Source organism: Drosophila guanche, unplaced genomic scaffold (genome assembly GCF_900245975.1).
Source record: "Drosophila guanche unplaced genomic scaffold, DGUA_6, whole genome shotgun sequence".
In the NCBI taxonomy this organism is placed as follows: domain Eukaryota; kingdom Metazoa; phylum Arthropoda; class Insecta; order Diptera; family Drosophilidae; genus Drosophila; species Drosophila guanche.
Window position 1 is genome coordinate 3723816 of NW_022995754.1, and position 18994 is coordinate 3742809.

At 43.8% G+C, this 18994-nt stretch overlaps 1 protein-coding gene and 1 long non-coding RNA gene across 2 annotated transcripts in view; one reads left to right on the forward strand and one right to left on the reverse strand.

Moving 5' to 3' along the window:
• LOC117589236 overlaps positions 1-17424 on the reverse strand; it is a 28730-nt gene extending 11306 nt beyond the window's left edge. The window contains exons 1-2 of the long non-coding RNA XR_004574197.1: positions 17124-17424; positions 16785-17040 (exon numbers count right to left, since the gene is read on the reverse strand). This is a non-coding gene — a long non-coding RNA (uncharacterized LOC117589236). The remainder of the gene's footprint in view (positions 1-16784; positions 17041-17123) is intronic.
• Positions 12317-18396, forward strand: LOC117589233 (radial spoke head protein 3 homolog B). The gene is made up of 4 exons (XM_034280991.1): positions 12317-12625; positions 17148-17238; positions 17334-17749; positions 17811-18396. The coding sequence occupies exons 1-4, from the start codon at positions 12405-12407 to the stop codon at positions 18328-18330; spliced, it is 1248 nt and encodes a 415-aa protein (XP_034136882.1). The 5' UTR covers positions 12317-12404; the 3' UTR covers positions 18331-18396.
• Positions 18397-18994: the final 598 nt, after the last annotated feature.

Below are 18994 nucleotides of genomic sequence, written 5' to 3' on the forward strand. Positions count from 1 at the left end.
ATTCGATATAAAAATCAAGCAAAGATATAGAAATATCAGTTTATCCCTCATGTATCTCCCCTTTTCAAGTGTATATTAAACTTCGACTATCTGTTATCCCTCCTGCATGGCCTCTTCATAAATTTTGCGTATGCAGCCAAGACAGTGAGACGAAGTCCAAGACCAAAACGCACTCTGGCAGCCACCAAAAGAGGGGGACCTGTGGTGCTGGTAGTCATGGTTTATATCTCTTCATTTGCCCCAACCGTCCAGTTATTTATTGTATTTTATGTTGTTGCTGTTTAATTGAAGGCCAAGAGCTGCCGCATTGCTGCATGCATGGCAAACATGTCCTGGTTGCTGGCCGTTGCCACTGCCACTGCGACTGCCACTGCTGCTGCTGCTGCTGCTGTTGTCGCCCGACGATGGCCAGTGGCCACCAGACATGCCCTTATTTGAGCCGTTGCCAGCCAATACGTCCAGTGCATAAATTATATAAACATTGTATGAAACACAAATTTTTCGCTAAATACTCAAGATATTTTGGATACGCTGGAAACGTCAGGAAACTATTGAGTGTGGAAAAGGGGCATTACGACAGCAACTTTTAGGTAGATTTTTAGGGATTTTAAGGGACATTTGGCATGCATAAATGTGACATTCAATTCAATATTTATAAATCATAATAATAGATATCCAAAATTGATTAACTTTCAAAGAATATTTTCGAACTTTAAGATGGAAAGCATCAACAGATCTCTAAGCTAATTTTTCAATGGATTTTCCATCGCAGCATTTTTTCAAGGGTTTCTCCTTCAGCACAAATCCAAGTACATTCCACATGTCCAACTCATAAATAAAGATCATCTTAAAATCTCAAGATCCCCTCAATTTCTCAGCTATTTTTGTTTGATTCATTTCCGCTAGCCTTAACCTTCGGTTTACCAAAACGAAAACTTTAGTTTCCATAAAAACCGTTTTGTGAAATGCAAAAATCGATCCACCGTACCACCAAGGGCATGGCATCCCTTGGATAACTTGATTTTCATTTTGGCATTGGATATTGGATATTTTTCTTACGGATTTGGCCACCGATCGAATCGGACAGATACAGATACAAATATTTATTCCTGCATATGCCGCACAACTTGCGCAACTGTTTTGGGGCTCGGAATCGATTAGAATATCTGTAGCAATTGTATTTGACATCCATAAAACATGCGATCGATTGGCCTCTTTAGGCCGCACGGATCAGATCACCACCAGAGCAGAGGATGATGCAAATTTCTCTACGGTTCGCAGATCAATTATAAATGCAACAGTCAACGCTGATAAACATAACTCTCGAAACGTAAAACCAGAGGACTGCCTGGCGGTGCCAAATACAGTAGAGTTCCCCAAAGAGAGACACCCTCAGAGGTGGCAGAGCTGGAGCAGGCAGGGGCGGGGGGAATATGATAACAATCTTGGGGTCTGTGGTGTGGCAGCAGTTTATATAAGCATTCAGCATCCGTAGAACGAAACGAACGCAGCCGATCGAGACAGTGACAGACATCGATCAATGCGAGAGGCGACCAGAGGCGACATTAACGCTGCATAAATTGTCATAAATTACACGAAAGAGACGACTCCCAGAGACGACTCCCGATTCCGATACTCACAGCAGATAGACACCGAAAATGCTCCATCCCCATGGATGCGGATTGTATTGTGTATTGTGTGGGTATTCGATTGTAACAAAAAGATATGCGCACTGTTTTCTGTTTTCTGTTGTTTTGTCAAACCCAAAATCCAAAAACCAACAAAAAAAAGTCAGCATTTAAACCAAAAATAGTTTTCACAGAGATCCCCAGTGCGGAGCCCAAAAATACACAGATACGCATCATCGTTTGGCTAAATGTTTACCCAACATGGCAGACGGAGATCCCCTGGCAGATCTTTATGTTAAAAATCGCGATTAAATGCGTGACGGAAAAGACAGTCTTTTGATTGACAAGAGGCTCTAAAGAAGTGAAACATGGACTTGTGGGAGTTATATTGTCAAGCAAACGAATAGAAAAAGGTTCTTCAAAAGGGTTCTAGCCAGAGTTTAATGAACTTCCCTTGGCGATATTTGTATTTATTTTATTTACATTTCCTTAAACATTTGAATGCCAATGCAAATGTTTAAAATAAAATCAAAATCAAAACTCTTACAGTAACAAAGGCACAAAGTGCGATGCGGTGAGCTGCATAAAAGTCGTGATACAAACAAATTTCATTAATGTACAACAGGCGGCGGCAACAAGTTGCAGCAGCAGCATCCTCCATGCCCAATCCGCAGATGCAACTCCCGAGTCCCCAACGATTCCATTCATAAAACGAAGCGCACTCTCTTCAAGCGCAAGACAGACAACAAAACACTAAGCGCATTGCATGATTTTGCATAATTTTATGCAAATTTAGCAACAGACGAGAGTGCGCAGGCGCAACCACCACCACCACCATCACTACCACGAGATACAAAGATACATTTTTGGGGCGTGGCCATGTCTGTGGAACGACATGATATATGCCACATGATGTGTGCTGTGTGTGCAACCACACGACAATGTTGTTGCACTGCGGCAAACAGTAGCAATTGCTTTTGTTGTACAAGGACACGATCAGCAGCAGCAGGATCCAACGGCTGTGGCGGATGTGTGTGCTATATGGATGGCAGGGATGTCCCATCCCCCCCCACACACACACAATTTATGCAAAGTGCAAAACGTGGCCCACAATTTCTTTTGTCTTCACTCGAGTTCTTTTTTTTATAAATTATTTAAGGCTTCAAAAAATGAGAAACCAAAAAAAATATAAAGAAATCGAACGAAAAATATAGATGACAATGAAAATGTAGAGGGGGACAGGGCAGGGAATTTATGTGGCATACAAAATATGGTTTAGGGGCAAAGAGTTCTTTGGAAAAAGGAAGCCAGAATAAAGCCTCAAAGATCCTTAAAATATACAGCACAAAGCTACAGTGGAGTGTTTAAGCTAAAAATTGCCTTAAATAAAGCTTTGAAAAGGGGATTGGGTTCTAAAAAGATGGAAATATATCAGAAATGGATATAAAAGGAGTTACCTATGAAATATCTATATATATCTATCTATCTTTCTATGAAATATCAACCAAAAACAAAGCTCAAAGGTTCTTCTCTGATACCCAAAATCATTCCATGGATTCCCTCAATCATTACATAATTTTCTATATTTTAAAGCAAGAAATTCCTGCACCAAATGACTCTTGCTTTGCCACTAAACCCCACTGTAAGCATATTTTCAGCCAAAGAGCGAGGATCCCTCGTTGTCTGTTGTTCCTGTGAAATGCAGCAGAGGTGCCCACTGACTCTCTGTTGCTGCTTGTTGCTTGTGTGGAGCCAGTGCCCGTCAGCCCCGAACGTCAATGTTGAAGCAATGGACGGACGAGGACGAGTTGAAGTTGAAGTTGAAGTTCTGGAGGCCTGGGCCCTCTAATCAGATTCAGATGTCGTCGAAAAATGCGCGACGCGCTGGCCATTTTAGCCTCCCGTTCGCGTAACACAGAAGTTGGGCTGAGATCTCAGTGTGGCTGGCATGCCACAAGCAGTGGGAAGAGGGAACAAGCAGAAGGAGCAGCTGAAGCTGAAGCTGAAGCCAGAAGAATGACGAAGTCATAGCCGAGATGCGTCAATTTTAGATTCAACAAAAATGATTGCAATGCATGTTGCAAGGTCCAGGAGGCAACCAGTTTCACTGCGACAGACAGACAGACAGACAGTCGAGGAGGCAGCAAGCCCAGCCAGCCATCGAGTCGTCTGTCTGTCAGAAGGCAACTTGTGAAATGCCAATTTATTCGTTAGCAAATATTGCATCTGATAGAACAACAGAAACTGGAAGGGAGGATCCCTCTCCGCATGAGCCTCGAGACTGAAAGGAAGCCTCGCATTCTGATTTCGATTTCGAGTGGCAGTGGCAGTGGCAGTGGCACTGAGACTGGCACTGGCAGTGGCAACAACATATGCAACAGACAGACATGACTCTTTTGCTGCTGCTCCAAGGATCGGCGGGGTCTACTCCTGCTACTCCTGCTACTGAATCATGTGTAAAAATCTTAAGTGCAAACAATTGTACGCGTTTATCGTGTCTCTGGGGCGACGACCACCATTGAAGCTTCCAACCACGGGATGTGGAGGAGCTCAGAAAGGAGCCCCAAAAGATCAGAGCGAGACAGAGAGGCAGAGGCAGAGACTGACTGAAGACTGACTCTGCCCCCAAGAGTTGCGGTCTGCCAGGAAGAGATTCCGTTTAATTAAGCTTCGATTTTTGCTCTTTTTGTTGCTGTGGAAATTGGTTTAAGCGAATTTTTGGAAAGCCCTTAAGGTAGTCCCTCGATTGTTGTGGCCAAAAATATCCATCAAATTGATCAATGCTCATAAATCATCCATATGATGTTATAAAACTCTTTTGGCTTTGACTTTTTGGCTGCAAACTTGGCGGCAGCAAGGGCCTGGGCCTCTTTGAAAATTAGTTTTGCTTTTGCCTTTTGCGTCCGTTATGCGCGACGCACGCTGCAGAGACGCTGACCCAATAATTATGGCCCATACCTTAAGAGTTACCTTCGCCCTTCCCCCTCTTCGAACCAACGCAACGAAGCATCCATCCTACCAAGAAATTGAGAGTGAAACGCGGCCCGCAGACATTCTATAAGATACATTTTTGGTGAGGAGAGGCATGTGCCCCGCGGGCGAGTTAACAAACATTTTTGCTTATCAGTTTAACCACAAAAGATAGAGCCTACAGTTTTTCCATGTTATAATGAATACTCTACAAAACGGCAGATGGGGTATATTGACACAAGATGTGGGAATGAATAAATGAAGGATGCAGAATTTTGGCAGAACTTTTAGAATAACATTTTTTAACTTCTTGGAAGAGAGAAATTTGAATTTTCCCTTAGAAGTTTCCCTTAGAAGTTTCACGGATTATTGAATAATTCCCACATAGAATATACATATTAGCTTTAAATATATCATACATTTCCATACATTTCAATCTAAATACTCGCGCAAAGCCCTCAATTTCCCTGCATTTATAGAGTATCAAAACCAGCCCTCACCCCTCGAAAAGCCCACTTAATATTTCTCTCTTTTAACTAATGTACAAAATGATTGGATGAATTATAATTTTGTGATTGTTATTTTGTGGCTTAGCACGCGACACACACACACACACACAGAGAGAGAGAGAGAGAGAGAGAGAGGCAGGGATTTTGGGAGAGTCGTCGATCGACGGGCCAGCGGGCAAATGTCACACCAGAGTCAGAGTCAGAGAGGGGCAGCCAGAGAGAGTTTCATTTTCGTCTAGACATCTTCTAAAGGGGCTTTGGAGCTTTGGGGCTCTTTTGGCTCTTTGGATTGACCGGGCTCTAATCAATTTTAAATGTGTTTTTGCGTGTCAATCGCTTGTTTGCGTGTGCGACTTTTATTGATATGCTTTTTCGGGGTCTCTGGGTCTTTGGTATTTGGTTTTTGATGGTTGCCAAGGCATTTTGTTGGCTAATAATTATTCCCCAGAGTATTGCCTTGAAGTCACTCTAATGTCTTCTCCTGCTGCCTACCCTCCTCCTCTTTCGATAGCTACTCGATTGTTTCTCTTCGAGTGAAATTCATTTGATTTATTGCACAAATTATGGAGACAGCGTCAGAGCCTGTCTATTGGCCATTATGCAAGACGAACAGCCAGCGACAAATCAGCGACAAAACAACAGCAGCAACAGTCTCTCAATCGCATCAACAGTGACAGTAAGACATGAAGAAAAGACTATACAAGGGGTAGCCGAAGCAGCAGATACACTTATAGAACGAAATCATCTAGGGGAAAGGAGTTACATTTGTAGTGCAAGAAAAGAGACAAACTTCATTCATTTACCACCCAAAACAGCTCTTTGCACATCCCCTCTTTTGCCTCTTGTCAAATTCATCATACCCCATTTATCAGAGAGCATCAAGAGTCTGTTTTACACTTGTCTCTGGCGCATTCTTACAAATTTGGCACGCTTGACCATAAAAATGGTATTCGCATAAAAAAGTGTGAAACTGAAAATGGCGTCGCCATCGATAGACGACGACGAGCAGCGGCTGGCTCTGGTTCTTGACTCGTTTTGGTAACACCATCGATTAGCATAGTTTGTGGCTGTCAGCTACACCAGATACAAATACAAATATAAATACACATATCTATGACAACTGCATTAGGACACACGCCATATAATAGCAGATACCAATCCATGGAGAAGAGAAAGGCATAGGGGTTGCAGTGCAAGAGGCAAATAGGCGTGGCCGAGTCGCACGCGCTGCAACGGAAGTTCAACTCATTTGGCCAGAAAGCGCAGTGGCTAGCGGAAGGGATTTCTCTTTTTAAAAGCATCCTGGACACACGTCCGTGTGTATCCACAGGGCAAGCCAGGACAGTCAACGACAACTTCATTGATATATTGTTTTGCGTTTGTTTTCCTCGACATTTCTTTTTTTGTAGATTTCCTGTGCGCCTTTTGGCCTGGGGCCTTTTGTGTGCCCAACCAACACAAACACACACAAAAACATTCCATAAAATGTAATAAATTTTCTTGAATATTACACGAGTGGCAGAGGGTTTATATTTTTATGTACTACCAACTTTTATTGGAAGTATTTTTCCATAATTAAAAACTCGTTCGAACCATTAAAAAAACCTTCAATAGAAATATTGAAATGTTTTCCAAACACACACACAAAATAAATACAAATAAAAACAAAGAGAAGAAAACCCCACGCAGCGCCATCTCAAAAAATAATAAAAATCCATAATAAAAATCTATAAAAATCGATTGATTGTTTAATTTCTTTCATAGTTTTCTTTTGGGATTTTATGAGGCAACAAAAACTCTTTTTCTTGGTTACCTTCTTCAATGACAATAAACCATCGATGGATGGTAGCTGTAAGTAAAGTGGATGACTCGATGACTGTTGAAAGTTTGATGAAGTGAAGATCGTTTCGCCCGATACAATATGATTATTCCCTTTGGAGAGTCAGAGGGGTGATTGGCCATTAAATACCAATTTGTAGGCAATCGACAAGTCGTAATAGGATTTAATCCCAGAGAACGAGAGAGAGCCCACCCCATGTTATGATTCGTTCCATGCATATTAGATTTTATTTGATGTTATTCTACGATGATTTTGTGTAGGGAAACGATATAAAGATGGAGAAAAGCGCGTAATTGGCATGAATATTTTTAATTTATAGATCTTTTATTTACAGCAGCGCCAATCGGTTGTTATAGCTTCGATTTTATGTATTTTGTGGCCCCTGGATGGTGCCTCAAATTGTAAGCAAAGGAAATGGAAAGAGAAACAGAGAGAAATCTTCAAATGATCTTCAACTTCTAACTGTTTTCACACGTCCTCCGTAATCCCTTTGGCTACGTGACTGCAACTCCTTCTGGCCAGTCACGCGCATCCTTAACACTTGTTCTTTCTACCCAACAGGAACGGGCAATTTCCACACGCTTTCCAGTGAAAACGGAAGTCGTCCCTGTGGCCACAACAAACTGCATAATGGGCAATTGATAATGGTTATTCCCTGCCACTAATAAACATCTCCACACGTAGCAGAAAAACCAAGAAAATCTTCAACTTAATTGAGTTATGAGCCAAAACAAGGCACTGACACCCACAGTCCAAAAAAGATCGATTACGATCGAGTGCCCAAAAAAAAAAAACAGAAACAACAACAATAATTGTTAACAATGTTTTTCCAGGGAAACTCTCGAGAGAATTGCACGTGCAGCCACGGCCTGCTGACTGCTAGCTGCTGGCAGGTAATTTCCATGGAAAACTGTCTGGCCAGGCGACAAGCAGTGAAAGTGTGACACCAGCAAGGAGATGCTTATCCTGGCAACGGGATTAAGATTTTAGGAGCCTGCACAGGTGGCGCCTAACGGTGCTGCGAGTCATAATATTTTGTTCTTTATGTGTGGGAATTTTGGTAAAGGAAAAAGTAGAAACAAATCAATAAAAGGGAGACATTTTGGACCTAATTTTCGCTGGAGAAATAAGAAATGTTCAACAAAAAATAATTTTTCTGCCATTATTATTAGAATTATTATTATTTGGAACGGATTGCTACAGAGTTTTAATATATTTACTTCATTCTGCGTCTCTTTCTTGGTAGTTCTTATCAAAATCTTGCTATTTTTGTACATTTCTCCACAGCTATACAAAAACCTGATAGCATTCCAACACCATTTCTGATCTACATATTAAATACCTACCGGGGGAAATCCACAAAGCAACTTCTCCTCAATATGTAATTGAAAAACTGCGGCTTTCCCAACTGCATTTCATTAGAGTCTCGCACTCGCACTCGCACTCGCAGCTAAAACTGTAGGAGAAAAAATCTCAGTTTCAGCAATTGAACTTTAGCCAGTTTTTTTCTTGGTTTGCAAGTCGCAGGGGCAGGCAAGAGTCGATGCTGCAGATAGAAATGCGAGTGCGACTCAATTATGAGGAATGGTTTTTGGGTTTTGGGATGCTCTAAGCCCGAAACACTGGCCGCAAACATTCGCATCAATTATGCATTCGACAATGGCAGTAGGGGGGAGTAACCGAGGCGGCAGCAGCAGCAGCAGCAGCAAGGACTCTGGTTTGCTTGGACCCTCTGTATCCAAAGGCCATGGCCCTGGCAACACAGTTTACCGCATGGCAAATTCGACGAATTTCCTGCGGTTTTCACAAGCATTTCACTTGCCTGCAACTTTGATTGCAACGAGCAGCAGGACTCGGACTTCGACTCCGACTGGGAGAGGAACAGCAGCAAGAGGGGGAAGCGGCAGCAGAGGGGTTTCTCTCTTAACCACAAAACAGCATTGGTCTTTGGTCAAATTCAATTTATTGTAAATGCTGGGCAAAAAGGATTTGTTTCTGGGGCTGCAGCTGTACCTCGAACGACAGTTTGTTCGTCTCGTTAAACATGGCACATCCGCATGTCAAAAATTGTCGCACAAAAATCAAACAGAAAGCTGAAACACACAAGTCCACAAAATGGAGGAGGGTCAGACACGGTGACAGGAACCCGGCAACGTAAGCGGCATTGGCCCGCCGTTCCAGACCCCAAAGATCGCGAGGGGCCACAGAACAGAAAACAACAGAAAACCGAACCCCCAGTCGCTGTCCCAGGTTCCAGTTCCATCCAAAACTCAGGAACAAAACCCCTGACAGAAAGAAACCCCAAGCAAAGCCCCGAACCGTACAGAAATCGTATAAGAAATTAGCAATTCCGATGCGATTTTATATATTGCTCATTCTCATTGTTGCTGCTGCTTGCTGCTGCTGCTGCTGCTGCTGTCGGTTCTGACTGTGCGCTGCGCTCTGTCCCTTTTGACGATCAGACGATCGCGTTTTTATTTTTATTTCATTTTCTATTTTCTCCTGCCCTAACCCTCTGTCCAACGCCTTGCGTTTCACCCTGCCTAAGTTATTCCAGAATTGTAGTTCACAATCGATCGACAAACGAATTGAATTGGATTCTCTTTTTTCAAGTCTGAACACCCGGCATGCAAATCCATCGGCACAAGAAGAGTCCCCCGGCAATGTCTAATGTCTGACTAACACTCGAACTTATTTAGGCAGAGGTTAAACAAACAGTTAAAGACCCACTTGTGCCACACTAAAGGTTGGCCATCAATAATACCCCCCAGCCGTACTTTCGCGGGGTAATATTTCAGTTTGCGTGTTTTGCATTTCTTATGCGTTATATGACTGAGACTGAGGGACTTGTCATTAAGACGGAAAAATTGTTATATTTATTTTAATTTGGGTGTGTTTATTGGTCTCTGGAGAGACTCGGATGGGGGCATTATCTACTGATTGAGGGAATTTACGTGTCAAATAAATTGCAAAAACCCAAAGAAGGAAATATTTTCATTTAAATGTTGTATTAATTATCGTACATTATTTATTTTAGGCGACAATCAAAGTATTTTAATGATATTTTGAGAACAAGTGCATAAAAATAATTATACATTTCACGGCATGCAAAAAAATCATTAAAAAAACTCCAGAAATATTTTTAAAACCATTCAAAAGCGAGTATCAAATAAATCAGATAAGAGAATGATTTTATTTCATAAATAACAATTGTAAATATAAAGAGAGAGAAAAAAAAAAAAAAAAAAAAAAAAAAAAAAATAAATAACAATAAAAAGGCATTAAAAACATTTCAAAATCGTAATAAAATTTGATAAAATAAAATTAAATATGAAAGTAATTTCTTATCTGCATTTTCGTACATTTTTTCAACATTGTGTAATATTCATCATCAGTTTCCTATTGGCGCCACATAAATAACTCATAAAGAAATGTCCAGTGCCCGCACAATTTCTGTCTTTAAAATATTTTTTACGAGCCCTGTGACACCGTTACCCAGCGGCCTTCAACCTACGACCCTTCCGTATCAGTTGTTCCCTTCTCGCAAGTCAATAAATTAATCAATTTTCTTGGGAAAACTGCAGCTCTCACACCTACGAAACGCACAGGAAAAAACAGTAGGTTCGAGTATGATTACGAGTACGAAGATCTGTGTAAAATGATTTGTTTGACATGGAGACGCACTGGGACACAAACATACACACTTTTCCTTTCCTTTCCTTTCCCTTCCTTTCCCCCGAGAGGCTTCGCAGAAAAGGCAGGGCTCAGGGCTCGGACTCTGAGTATCTGTGCAAATGATCGGGAAATTGCTTGGACAAAAATCCAAGGGACAGGGATCTGGCAGCCTCGTGTCGCCACTCCAAGGGGCTATCGCCTGTGTGGCCCTCTGTTGCCCATCGAGTGGTGGCATCATTAACCTTTTCCATAAAAGATTCAAATGTCAAACGTCATGGCCACTTATTGATTGTTGACTGAATGTTGAAGGGGCCGCCTGCCCCTGTGATCTTGTTAGAGCGGAGAGACAGAAACGGCAGCTAAAGGGGGTATGCCACACAGGACAGGGGACACAATTATCACCCCCGCGCATCAGAGACGGAGGCCAGACATAAAGCAAAACGTCATCGCACGACAGTCGCACAGTCATTGTCCACTCCTCATTACGGGCACACGGATCCATTGGATTGTGTTAATGAATAAGCAAAAACAAAACACAAAAGGATGCAACATGTAATTTCCCTTCCGTTTGGATCGGTATCGTTTAGAGCGGGGGATTAATGATAAATATTAAGAAAATGCAAGGGGAAAAGGCAATTAAATGACACGTTCCTATGAAATTAGATACAGGGAGAGCGGGCTGGCATTTGATTGAAAGCAGATTTGAATTGATTAATGCTCGAAAGGTTCTTAATTTTTCTAGGAATTAGCAAGGATTGAATCACAGTAATGTCCAATTTAAATGCATTATTTATTTAGCATTTTTCTGATAATTATCGGAAATTAGCTGCTCCAGCTTAAGTCAAAGCATGGATATGGATTCGAAATTCAAAAATTTAAAAGCGCTGCTTTGCCGCTACCGACTACAACTACTGCTTGACGAACAACTGCATTGATGCCGAAACACATTTACTGCTTACAAGCAGTTCTGCAAAACTGCTTTATGGCTGTGCTGCCACACTGTTCAAAAAACATTGCTAGTGTGGCAGCTAAAACTGCTTTACTTTCATGCTGCCACCGCGTTAAAAAAAACATCGCTTTAGCATTGCCACCACAGCAAGGCTACCACATGGCTACACAAAAATTGCAGTTCAAATTCAAAATTCCGAGGACAGAACTTCTCGAGTCCCAAGCTTTAAGCTGAGAAAAGCTTATTAAGTTCCTTGCCGCTGTCCGACGTTCCTATTTGATTAAGAGATATATAAATAGAAATCTCACACTAAAAGACAGACAGTAGACAATCAGCGCTTAAATAATTTATACAACCAATAAATCGGTGAGGAAAAAACACGACAATTAAGAAAAATCATAATTTGCTGTGACGAAAGTACTCATTCTTTTAGTCGATAAACTTATCAGAGAGACTAAAAACACAGATTTATCGGCATAGAAAAACTCCTCACCCCACCCCCTAAATGCCGCATTGCAACAGGAGGCAAGGACTCCGCCTCCTCCCCCACATCGGCAACAGTTTTCTTTAACAATGCCGCAAAATGCATTCCCATGGCAACTGAATGTAAATTCCGCCGTTGTTGTTTATTTTTGATACAAATTCAAGTAAAATTCAAGCAAAATTTCATCAAAATAATCAACAAAAATTCAAGTGAAAAGCAACAACAAAAACCCCAAGAAAAAAATGTCACTTTGGGACCATATTTGTATACACATAATTTTCCGTTCAATCTCCGAGTGATCATTTTGTCGTAAATTTATAAACACAAACAAAACACCCACAAAAGTGTGATGCCAACGATACCGAAACGCGACTACAAGCCAAATGGCTGTGGCCATCGCCTGGGTGGTGGCGGCGGCAACAAGAGTGCCGGCATGGATTTCCTCATCGGCACAGAGGTCACGGAGATGCAGCTCAAGTGGCAGGACAATCCCTGCCCGGCACCGCCCTGCAAGCAGGCATTCTGGTGGGCCAGTCAGCCGAAACCCATCAAAATCAAAGGTTGTCCCAAGTAAGTACAAATCGGAGTGGAAATCCCTTCCCTCCTCGCTGTTGGGGTCAATGGAATCCGTCGATAGGCATAGAAAACGAAAGTCATAAATTGCGTAAATAAATTATTAAATGCTTTTCGCGGGGCATGGCTGCGGGGGCCTGGTGGCATCCACAGGTCAACACAATGGACGGGAACACACGCAATCAATGGAAACCTTCGTGTGCCACAAATCGTGGCAACAATAGAAGTAACACGAAGGATGATTTAGGTGCGGGCAGGCAGGCAGGCGTCCTTTTTTTTTACGAACTGTCCACTGGCTCGTTGGGTGCTTAAAAAAATACAGAAATTGACGCACCAATCGTAAAAATATATCAGAAATGGGAAGATAATGACAGAAGAACGGGAATGTAGGGGGTGTAGGTCGTGGGTCGGATTAAGGTCAAATTAACGATTACAAGATTAGCGGAAGATAAAGAAATTAAAAGAATTTTTTGAAGGTTTTAGGGATATATTATATATATATATATATATCCTGAAGGATTAAATACACAGAACACTTTGGGAAGCACGAAATCATCCAGGGATCAAGTATTTCCCAATCTCAAACTCATTCGTGTATGCCCCAAACCTCTGAAACACAAGAGATATAAAGTCTAAAGAATATCGATTCGTAAAATCATCAATTCCGCGGATATCTATCAATTTCTATCACTAAAATCCTAGGGGAAACGATGATATACAATATATCATGTATTTCCCATGCAGAAAGTCATAAATTAAAGAAAACCTTTAGAATATCACGCAAAAACCAATACAGAAAAGTAAAATGTATTCCTAATGCTCAATCCTGTAATTCCTCAAGGGAAAACAATGATATTCTCTATCCTGAAAGCCCAAAGAGTAGATACGAATCATCTAAAAGCATTTCCTACCCACAAATATCGATCAAGTAAACCCAAAACCAGCGCCAGCTGTTCCCACACCCTACCCTAGAGCCCATCCCACATGTCCACAGTAATAACAGATCCTCCATCTTCATTTCCCAACCGACCTTTTCTTAGTAGGCGCTTTCTTATAGAGAAAACTCCCTGCTATGTCTGGGAGAGGCGCCTGCAATTGCCGCGAAATCCACTTAATTATGCTTCAAGTTGCTCTCTAATTTCTCGGCTTATCGTTTATCGCGATTGACCTTGGCCATTGACATTAGTTCCCACGAAAGAGAGGCAGAAAAGTAGCATTTCTTGGTAAGAAAGAAAAACCCCGCCCACCCACATGATTAATTCAATGTCAAATTCGATGGAAATGAGTGGAGTCATCTCCAGCAGGAGCGCGAGCCAGAAGGTGCCACAGGAAATGGGGCGACACTTGGATAAGGTGAAATTCAAGGTCCACCAATGGGAAAGGGGACCCGAAGCACACGACAATTCTTATGCAAAAATGTCTTGGGATTTGGCGGCCTGTTAACAGTTTTCGCATTATTATTGCAACACCATCAAAGGGGGGAAACCCCCACACCAGGCCACACTCTGGGGCTGACCAACCCAGAGGGACATTGGTATGGGCTGCACACGAAACTTTATCGAGTCAGGTCCCCCTGGTTCGGACCATCGCGAGAGGTCCTTTGGTCATTTGGCTTTCGCCACTCGATTCGTGCGGTACAACGCGTGTGGCACTCCGCTGTGGAAGGGCGGAATAAATACTAGAAAATAGAACGAAACAAAGGCACAAATATTGATTAACTTTTCAACGGAGTGTGGTGTGGTGTGTGTGTGTGTCGCGCCCCAAGGGCCATAAGCTATAAATGGACGTTGCGTTGACCGGCAGCGACCGTTCCTAAGCGGAGAGGAGCGGAAGGAGCAGCAGCACCGGCAGCAGCAGCAGCAGCAGCAGTGCTACAAAACAATTGTGGAACAATGCCAGAGACGAGCAGCAGTAGCCCCAATAATCAGCACGAGGATCACTTTCCCAAGCCGCAGCAGAACTTTTCATTCTCCAGCAGCTATCCCTACGCACCAGGACGCACCACCAACGCCAATTCCAACACAAACTCCAGCAACTACTACAACGTGCAACGCTATCAGAGTCCCTACAATTTCCAGCACGTGGTGACAAACGCCTTCTCCGTACTTCAACCTCAAGCCGCGGAGGAACTAGCTCTCAATCCGCGACCACAGCAGGCCATTGTGCGTCCCACACGCCGACAGGAGGTGCCGCTCGAACCGGAACCCTCAGTGGATCATGTAGATCCACCGCGATCCTTCTTCTCGCGGAGCAACCAGGAGGTGCGCAGTTTTGCGGATGAGTTGAGCCACAAGCTGCGCTTCCTGGCGCCGGAGGAGAACTACGGCGGCGGCAGCCCAATTGGCACCACCGGCGCCTGGATGGCCGCCCGCAACTCGGGCGAAATGTCACAGCGTCCGCGCTTCGAGACGACTGTACCCACGGGCATTTTTCTACCGCCGCCCCATGAGGTGCAGATGCTGCCCGCATCGATGCTGCGGCGTCATGTCTATGCCTACTCCTCGTATCCCATGATCCTGCAGAGCTACTACTCAAAGGACCCGCTCAAGTCACCCAATCCCGGGGAAAAGGAGATCAAGGCGGTGTCTGCCACCCGTTTAAATGGTTATCGTGCCACCGCTGCCGTTGCAGCAGCCACTGCGGCCGTGGCAGCGGCTCCGGCTTCAGTGTCTGCAGCACCCAAAGCTCCCTCCAGCGATCCAAGCCAATCCCTGGCCGGTGGTCTACACATAACAAAGGCACAATTCCAGCAGCAATTGCAGCAACGTCGTGGCACCAGCGACAAAAGGTAATAAAAGAGCCACAGAAATTTCCACCCCTGAAGAAGGCAGAAACCACCGCAAGGAGCAGGTTTCCTTTGCCGGATTGGCGGTCATCCAATGGCAGAAAAGTGTGCCGTACAAATATTACCATAAATTCAAATGAGTAACGGACTCGGGGCAGCTCTAAGGCAACTCCTTTCACCTCCTGCTTCCTTGCATTCCTTCAATCGATTTCGTGGGTCTCACATTTCAATTAGAACATGTTTTCTTGCTTTTCAATTCATTTGGTCAACTCTTGATTAATTTATAAAGAGGAAACTCAGCGAAGAGAAGTGGGAGAAGCTTGCATAAAACAAGGACAAGCAAACAGAAGGACACCCGTCTGTACTGTAGTTTGGGGCAGGAAGCTTAAATAATTTAAATCTAGATTTCGTAAACAACAACCAAAAAAAAAGAGCAAAGCAACGACAAAAAAATAGTGCCACAAATTGAGGGGGAAATTAAGTTCAATTGCGCCACACCCAGCCAGCGCCCAAATGTGTGGCAGGAAGGACATGGGACCGACCCTAGCCGGACACCCCCTCTGCCTCCTGGCACTGGCTAGTTGTGTCTCTGGTAAATGGCTCTGCACATTCGTCTGATGTTAAATATGTGAAATAAAGGGAGAGGTTGCATTAAGTAAATAACATTTTTTATGGCCTCTTTAGTGTAGAATTTCGAGTGTAATTTGCAACTAAAATAGGGAAAACAGAAGATAATAAGTGGAATGTACATTAAAGTGGGTTAAGTGTGAGTAAAATATGGAGAAAAAAAGAATATACTGGCAGTAACAGACAGAATAAAGGATGTAGCCCTTCCAATTATGGGAAATTTCAACAAACAGGAAGGATGAATAGTGAAACTGGAGTATAAATAACACTAAAAATATGGAATATGTAGGCTTTACAGCCGGTAACAGTCGAAAAACATTGAGTATCCGTTCATTAATGGGAACTTTGCATCAAAGTAATAGCCAAAATATAAAGTAAAGATACAAAAACTTAAGCTATTACCCAAATAACACTCACAAAACTATCTACACCACATTCTAATCCCTCTCATCCCTCTACAACTGATTCCGCTCAGAGCAGACCCAGACCCAGAGAAAATTCTACTATTACTTCGAGCCAAAAAGTTATAGGAACATGAGGCCGGCCGGCCGGTCGCAGCCAAACCAGACCAGACATTCGCGCAACGTTCAATGTCTGACTTCCGCCCAAAAAGTGGCTACAAAAAATTTGCATAGGTCACGAGTTCACGATCCAAGTTCTTCCAAGTCTGACACAAGGAATTGTTTGTTTCTTTTAGACGGGTAATACACGTACATAGAAATTAGCAAGTAATAAATTACTCACCAAAGCGACGCTGAAGGAGTTTTTAAAGCTTTAAAACTCGAGGGAAATCGACTAGTGGCTCGCTCCTTCATTTGACCCAAAAGTGTAGTGAACTTCGCTGGCGGAGTGGGTGTTCGAATTGATTCGAATCGGAGATGACTTGACAAGCAGCCAGCCAGTCAGCTAGCCTGCTGTTGGGCGTTGGGGCGTTGAGAAATGCACAAATTTGATGCTTATCGGCCGATGTTGGAGGAGGTGCAACAGATTTGGGGTTGGGCTATAGAAAATACAGAGAAGAGGAGCGTTAGGGAGCGTTGAACTGGGTCGAGGTTCGCGCCTTTAATTGATGGGAATACTCACCTTTTTTTCTTGCCTCCTCCACAGACCCATTGTGCCGCCGCCGGAGCCGTACAAGAACGTCATGTACGACCGTCGGGTCATAAAAGGCAGCAACTTTGGCAACGCCTCCATGGTGGTAAGTGGCTTGTTCAATTGCCGAGCAGTCAGGCAGTCCTGCGGCAGCCGTGACCCGGGAATGATCCACTTTCTTGTGTGTTTTTCGCTTTACAGACGGATGTGGATCCCTTCGACAAGGCCGCAGAAATTAAGCGACGGAATATGCTGCGAAAACGTTCGATCCAATGCAGAAACCAGCGCAATGTCCTGGGCACACCACCGCCGGTGAAGGGCCGCAAGCACGAGACCATTCAGACGGAGAAGTATTTGGAAAAGCTGGTGCAGCGTCCGCCCGAATTCACGGTGGACACGCAAACGGATTTGTTTCTGGAGAAGCCGCCAACGCCGCCATTCATTGCCGCGAAGGTGGGCGTCGATGTGGGCACCGAAATCGGCGAGGGCGAGCTCTTCCACTTCGAAGCCGAGGCACAGCCCATAATTGATGTCCTGGTGGATGCCTGTATCGAGCAGAGCATGCTGGAGGTCGCACACGAGATGGAATTGGACAGTTTGCGCAGCAAGCAGGAAGAGTACGACAGTCGGAGGTCCTTCCAGATATTATTTTTACATATTTTGTTCCTTCCGTTGCAGATTCCTCGCCCAGCGTGAGGTGGAGCTTGCCGAGCTGCGGCGCCTGGAGGCTGAGGAGTTGCGTCTGCGTGCGGAGAAGGAGCGACGCCTGAGACAGGATGCCATTGCCAAGGAACTCGATGCCGAGATGCAGAAGAGCGTGACGGCCGCCAAACTGCTGCAGGGCCACATTGCCAGCCTGGTGCCAGAGGTGCTGGAGAACATCGAGCCGGCCAGCGATGCCGTGAAGAAGGAGCAGCTCATGAAGAGCATCTGCCCCTGGCTCTCAGCGGAAGTGGCCGAGGAGGTGGGCCACATTGTGGACTCGCGCGAGATCCTCACGGCCATCATACAGGAGATCATCAAGCAGCGGGCGGAGGTGTATGCCGGTTACCGCGATGCCGAGCCCGAGGCGACGCCACGCACGCCGGAGGTGTGCGAGGAGGAGGGCTGCATGATCGACGAGATAGAGGCGTGTCCGTGCGAAACCGAACCCGAAGAAGAATGCCCCGAACCGCCACCGGATCCTCCGCATTTGTGAGCACATCGCAAAATGCTGTAAAATGAATTATTTTGGTTAAATTTAGTTAAGATTTTAAGTTGGAAACGAAAATGGCGGCCCCTCCCACACAAACACAAAAAATCATCCAAAAACACACATACCTACGCAAAAGAACCGCTATGATGGACATACAAGTTGGAGCATGGACGCTGCTTTGTGGTTGTGTCTGGCGGTGCTGTCTCCGGCACACACTGCGGCAGCCGGCTGCCAAATACAATTGCAGTGCAGCGGCGAAATTTCAAATTGTAACTAAATATTGTTAAAGGTTTTATGTTATTGAAAATGCAACGAAATAAAGCTCAAGAGACCACGAAGAAAAAAACACGCACAAGCGATTGAATTTACCGCTACTATTAGTGTGACCGCGTATTTTTCGATCAAATATACGGCCGGAGGCAGTGAGGTATACCGAAATATACATTCTTATTGTCAAAATATACCGTGGAAGAAAACGAACCCATTTTAGTTGTTGATGGGATATCATATTCCTTGATTTTGAGATTCGCTTCAATATTAAAAGCTGGATAGAAATCACAGCATGGTATATACAATTTTAGCCGAATAATGCATTTTTTTTTTTACTAGACTGTCACATCTTTCAAGAACCTTCTCTTATTGGACATCCTATAAAGAAAGGTTTAAG

Excerpts from the sequence above, each read along its gene's own strand:
- LOC117589233 (XM_034280991.1), top strand. The coding sequence starts at position 12,405 with ATGCCAACGATACCGAAACGCGACTACAAGCCAAATGGCTGTGGCCAT. Across the intron at positions 12,626-17,147 it reads AAAATCAAAGGTTGTCCCAA|ACCCATTGTGCCGCCGCCGG; the intron begins GTAAGTACAAAT and ends CCTCCTCCACAG. Across the intron at positions 17,239-17,333 it reads TTGGCAACGCCTCCATGGTG|ACGGATGTGGATCCCTTCGA; the intron begins GTAAGTGGCTTG and ends TTCGCTTTACAG.